Source organism: Cynoglossus semilaevis, chromosome 18, assembly GCF_000523025.1.
Source record: "Cynoglossus semilaevis isolate Cse_v1.0 chromosome 18, Cse_v1.0, whole genome shotgun sequence".
NCBI lineage: Eukaryota > Metazoa > Chordata > Actinopteri > Pleuronectiformes > Cynoglossidae > Cynoglossus > Cynoglossus semilaevis.
This window is the reverse complement of record NC_024324.1, coordinates 650,696-656,843: the sequence shown is the minus strand read 5'-3', so window position 1 is coordinate 656,843 and position 6,148 is coordinate 650,696. Positions and strand designations below refer to the sequence as shown.

Sequence of the window (6,148 nt, the reverse complement as noted above, 5' to 3'; positions counted from 1 at the left end):
TCCACATCCTGAAGAAGGCTTTCGTCCACACGCAGTGGCCGACGCCTGAAGAGTACGACCGCATGGCGAACGAGAGCGGGCTGCCCAGAACCTACGTCGTCAACTGGTTCGGTGACACGCGCTACGCCTGCAAGAACAGCAACCTGAAGTGGTACTACCTCTACCAGAGCGGGAAGGTGATCGTGCCGCGTCCTTGTCACACCTGACACTGTGTTTGTCGCAATAACGATGACCGTGAGTTCCTTAACCTTCTGTCCTGCAGGGGGACGAGGCACTAAACGGCGGAGCCAAGAAGAAGTCGAGGAAGCGTAACAGGGGCTGGTCCAAGAGGACGCGGCGGCCCAACGCCTCCAAGCGATCACCAAAGGAGGGCGTGACCGCCATTAAGGTCTGTATCGGTACCAGGACCACAGCTGGGCCTGTCAGGTAGCACCGGGCAGGGCTAGCCTCCTGATCGGTCGGAGGAGTCTGGGGCATGGACTCAGAGCCGTAGTTTTCCCAGAACTTTCAGTACGAGAAGCCCTATCCAAATGTATGTCAGTGTTTTGTCTGCTTGTCCCCCTACAGGTGAAGTCTGGTAAATCATTTCTGAAAGACTACTACCTCAAACACGGCATTCTGAGTGAGAAAGACCTGGACGAGCTGGTGATGAAGTCCAGCATGAGCTACGAGCAGGTGAGGGACTGGTTCGCTGAGACCGCCAAGAGGAAGGAGGAGGGACAGGAGCCCTTCAGTGAGGAGGAGGAGGCAGAGGAAGACGAGGAGGAGGAGGAGGAAGAGGGCGAGGACGAAGAGGAGGAGGAGGAGGAAACCACAGTGGGGACAGAACAAGAAGACGGCGAGGGCGACATGGAGGTGAAGGAGCAAGGAGACGAGGCCTCAGATGACGGCAAAGAGGAGGAGAAGGAGGAGGAGAAGGAGCAAGAGGAGATCCAGGAGGAGGCTGAGTGAGTGAGTGAGTGAGTGAGTCAGCCAATGACAGCCGTGGGCACAGACATGAGGTCAGTTCACGTTCTCACCAACAGGAGTTCTGAAACGCTAACTCTTCACACGTGGCGTTCCTCAGGGCGTGATCTCAGGACCCGCCGTTTTTTAATCCAACCTCAGACTTCGTCCCCAGAGACAGTCTGCTGGGGGGCGGGGGGGTGGGGGGGGGGTTCCAGATCCAGACTGGTTTGAGCCCTGGTTTGTCTTGGCCCAACTCTAGGAACCAGTTTACGTCACTGAGGCTGGAACCAAGACCACGAGGACGAGTTCCCGCTCCGCCGCCGCCGACAGAAACCACGGGACTTGTACGTCGGATTTCTTGTGGCGTTTGATCGACTCGTGTCTTAAAGTTTGAACAGAGACGGTTCTCAGAGAGGAGACCAAACAGAAACGTTTACTGGTCGGAACAAAACGTTTTTAAAAATTTCATTTGTTTTTTTGAAGTGAAAAACAAAAACAAAAACCGATGTTGAGTCTAAACTCTTAACTCTTTTTGTATTTTTTTCCTGTTTATTTTCAAGTTGCGTCAAAGTCAGAGTGAAGTTTAACTCCTCGTACGAACTATAAGCTCTTTTTTGTAAAAACAACGAAAAAAACCCCGTTTGCGGACGTTTGGGTGCGTTGAGTTTCAACGACGTCTCTTCAGGATGTTTCTTACCTCCGACCTCACACACGCTGCAGTTTTTTAATCCACCTTAAAACCATTGTCAAAGTGTAAACAAACGACAAACGTTGAACTCAGGACGCGGTTTTTATTCTTGGTTAATAAAAAAACATCAATGTGTTGACCTTAGTAATGTAAGGTCAAAGGTCAAAGAAGAATGTTCACGATCTCAGCGTCCAGAACATGAACAGGTGGAAGATTAAGATGTTTTCTCTTGAATCTCCATCAGGGGGCAACGGTGGTGATTTGAAATATTGTTAAAAAGATTTGGTGCCCTCTAGTGCACATTTGAGACAGTGCATCTGGGTACAGTAACTGCCCCGCCTCTGTCGTCCCCTCACAAGTTAAAGACCTGTTTCTGTCTGTCTTGCAGGAATAAAAGGGGCGGGACTTTACCTTTAGTAAGAAGTTGGGAATTATTTAAATTGACATATATGGTAGGTCTCACATCAGCAATGCTAACTATTCTACTGTGCCACCTTTTGGTCGTTGAGCTAGCTAGCTTATTTAGAAGTGCGGGGGCCCGGGATGCTTCTTCTGTAGCCAATACTGTGATAGCCACTGGGGGCAACGTAGGGCCAGAGATTTTACTGACGTTCACTGGGTTGTGCCCCTTAGCATAAAGCTAGCTTATATGGACAGGGTGTGGCTAATGTACCTTTTACTGCAGCTGGCCACTGGAGGCACTGCAGGGTGCGTTCATTTCTGTCCAGCTGATCGTGTCTCTGACAACAATGTTTTTAAGGTGGATTAATGATTATTTTCAGGTCTTTTCTTCAGGTGATGGACATGAAAATGGATTTGAACCCAAACACAGTTTTGTCTTTGTCCAAATGATCAGTAAAAAGTCCAACAACAGTAGAGAAATATTCAAATGTCTGGTCTACTGCAGGAAAACAGGCCACTTTACCTCAGAGCTACATTTATACGTTTTATTACTGTACGCATGAAAGTAACCAGAACTCATTAATACGAATAAAAACAAACGAGTGTTTCTTTGTTCGTCGCCAAAGTTTAGAGAATAACTGAGGAAAAACACAGACGCAGTTTAAGAAGATGGTGAAATAAAAACCTGACTTTTTTTTTATCAGTTGACAAAAAACAAAATGTAAGTAACAGGATTTTTTTTTTAACATTTTCATACCTGTGTGTTTAAAACAAACCCAGAGGAAAATAAGCTTCTGTAATAACTGTGTAAAGCTTCACAAAACAACCAGCAGGTGGAGCAGTTTTCACTATTTCGTCAGCCATCATGACCTCTGTGAAAACTTTATGTTGCTTTAATTAACGACCGTTGTTAGCAGTTAATTTATTTATTATATACGGATTTTAATCATGAACACCATCCTGTTTCTGTCTGCAGGAAAAATAAAACAAAATGTGTTTCATGCTACGTCCTGGAATCCATTCACTTCAGTCCCCGATTAATTCAATGATAATAATTATAATAATAATGGACTTTGGTCTGAACTAAAATCTCTGATTTTCTCCATGGACTTTGGTCTGAACTAAAATCTCTGATTTTCTCCATGGACTTTGGTCTGAACTAAAATCTCTGATTTTCTCCATGGACTTTGGTCTGAACTAAAATCTCTGATTTTCTCCATGGACTTTGGTCTGAACTAAAATCTCTGATTTTCTCCATGGACTTTGGTCTGAACTAAAATCTCTGATTTTCTCCATGGACTTTGGTCTGAACTAAAATCTCTGATTTTCTCCATGGACTTTGGTCTGAACTAAAATCTCTGATTTTCTCCATGGACTTTGGTCTGAACTAAAATCTCTGATTTTCTCCATGGACTTTGGTCTGAACTAAAATCTCTGATTTTCTCCATGGACTTTGGTCTGAACTAAAATCTCTGATTTTCTCCATGGACTTTGGTCTGAACTAAAATCTCTGATTTTCTCCATGGACTTTGGTCTGAACTAAAATCTCTGATTTTCTCCATGGACTCTGGTCTGTAGGAGATGAACCTGAATCTTTCATCTTTATTATGTTTATCATTTTTACCTCTGACCTCTGACCTTTTTTCTGCTACAAAAACCTTTTTTTTCTTTTTTTTTCCTGGGCCCTGAACTGCTCACAGTCTCCAGTGTTGGTGCAGCCACACGAACCTGCAGCAGCACCATAGAAACCAGTTCAACCAGTCCAGAGAACACGGTGTTCTGCACCAGAGAAAACTTAACTCCTCCTCCTCCCTCCCCCATCTTTGTCGCCTTATTGACACCTTTTTTTTTTGTTTTTTTTTGTCCGTGACGTTTTCTGGCAGCCATATTGAGGCGTTTTTCTTCTGGTATTTTCTTCTCTGTAATCACTTCGTCCAGCAGAGGGCGGTATGAGCTCAGTCTAACCAGACTGCCAGGGTTTTGGTGATCACCAAGGTCTCCTCTGAAAAACTTTGGAAGATTTTTTTTTTCTTTTTCCGAAAGTTTTCAAACTTTAAACAAAAAAAGTTTTTTCTTCGATAAAATATTTTTTGATTCTGACGTCACTGATGGACGGATGTTGGTGGATAGATGCTGGTGGACGGATGTTGGTGGATGGATGTTGGTGGACGGATGCTGGTGGATGGGTGGTTGATGTGAGTTTAGACAAGAATAGAGGAGGATGGAAGAGCTGAAGGAGGTGGGAGGAGAAAGTGGGAGACTGAAAAGAAAAACGTGAGGAAGGAGGAAAAAGGAGGAGGAGGAGCCACGAAGATGAAGGAGGGAGGAGAGGAGAGGAGGGGGAAGAAAAGAGGAAGAGTTAAATCTGCTCAGGAGGAGGAGTCAGGGAGGGAGGAGGGGAGGGAGGAGGGGAGGAGTCAGGGAGGGAGGAGGGGAGAGGTCGTGTCAGGACACGGAGCAGCTCTCACTACTGACCTACTTCTGTGCTGGGGAGGAGGGGTGAGACACAGAGAGAGAGGGGGAGGGGAGGGCGTGCACGTGAGTGTGCACGTTCAGTTTTGTTCACCTGCTTTAACTCGTATGAACCACAGGTTGTTGTTGTTGTCGTTGTTGTCGTTGTTGTTGTTGTTGTCGTTGTTGTTGTTGTCGTTGTTGTTGTTGTCGTTGTTGTTGTTTAAAGTTTTTCCTCTGACCACTTCCTGATCGTGATGACATCATCACTGACATCACTGACTTAGCAGCTGTTGGTTGGTTTAAAGGACCAAAACATTTGAATTTCACTGCCATCAGTGAGACACAGGGGCTGCTGGTCCACCGCTGCCCCCAGTGGTCGTTCTGTGTCTCTGAACTAAAACGTCTGTATGAGGAGAACCGCATCATGGAGGGAAAGACAACAGCGATTCTCATTTGTCCATTTGTCCTCAAACGCCTCACTGGTTGGACTATTATGGGATGGCCGTGGGTGTTCACACGCCCCACGGGCTGATTACGGTGGCTATAAAAATATTAATTACCCCGCTGTGGTGAAAAGCGTTCCTCAGGTGTTTGATGAACAAACACAGATGTTCTGCCAACGTCGGATCACACGGAGACCGGGCGCCGCTCTGGGCCGCAGGCACAGGGGGCGCTAACAGCACACCAGACACCTGATGGATCAAATCATCTGAACGTCTCTGCCACCTGCTGGAGACATCCTGTAACAATGGGTTCCTGCAGAACTGTCGACAGAAAGAGAAGCCGTCTTTCTCCGAGGACGTGTCCTTCAGGACGTGGTGTCCTCACAGAGTCCACGGTTCCTCTCTGGAACGTTCCGTCCTCGTTCCTTGACAGTTCGCTTCAGTCGAACAACAACGATCGACACTGGAAGTGACTGCGCCCCCTGCCGCTCAGCAGGAGAACAGCAGGGGGCGACGTTCATCCTGAGGACGTCATGTGACTTCCTGTGACAAGATGTGAAACAGCCGAGTCTGTGTGTGTGTGTGTGTGTGTGTGTGAAATCACAGTTGTAACATCACAGTCAGAGTCTGAGGACAAGATGTGACAGAACTGAAGCTGTGAGAAACACACACGGAGTGTGATCTGAAGACGATCACCTCCTCCTCCTTCTTCTTCTTCTTCTTCTTCTTCTTTTCTTCTTCTTCTTCTTCTCCTTCTCCTTCTTCTTCTTCTTCTTCTTCTTCTTTTCTTCTTCTTCTTCTTCTCCTTCTCCTTCTTCTTCTTCTTCTTCTTCTTCTTTTCTTCTTCTTCTTCTTCTCCTTCTCCTTCTTCTTCTTCTTCTTCTTCTTCCTCTTCTTCTTTTCTTCTTCTTCCTCCTCTTCTTCCTCCTCCTCTTCCTCTTCTTCTGTTTGGTTCCAGTTCCTCAGAGGATCAACAGGAACAACGTGACGTCATGAACCAGAAGAGAAAACAGTTCCCAGTTCCTCTAGAACTTCCTGTACATCAGTCCCAAACCAGAACAAACTGGATCCATGTGAAGCCAAAGATTCTGATCTCATCAGAGATGTAGTACCGCCCTGAACCAACAGGAGGGGGGGCTGCTGTTATCTGTTTGAGAAATTCTGACTCAGACGTTGATGTGAGGAAAAAAAGAAGAAACATTTTTACCAAATA

General features: G+C 46.1%; 1 protein-coding gene across 1 annotated transcript in view; it reads left to right on the top strand.

The window, feature by feature from the left end:
- Nucleotides 1-1,096, top strand: part of LOC103393852 (zinc fingers and homeoboxes protein 1-like) — a 9,083-nt gene extending 7,987 nt beyond the window's left edge. The window contains 4 exon segments of the mRNA XM_017040892.2: nucleotides 1-176; nucleotides 263-388; nucleotides 568-951; nucleotides 1,067-1,096. The exon segment at nucleotides 1-176 is cut by the window's left edge and continues 8 nt beyond it. Of these exon segments, the coding sequence (XP_016896381.1) occupies nucleotides 1-176; nucleotides 263-388; nucleotides 568-951; nucleotides 1,067-1,096 (716 nt within the window).
- Nucleotides 1,097-6,148: the final 5,052 nt, after the last annotated feature.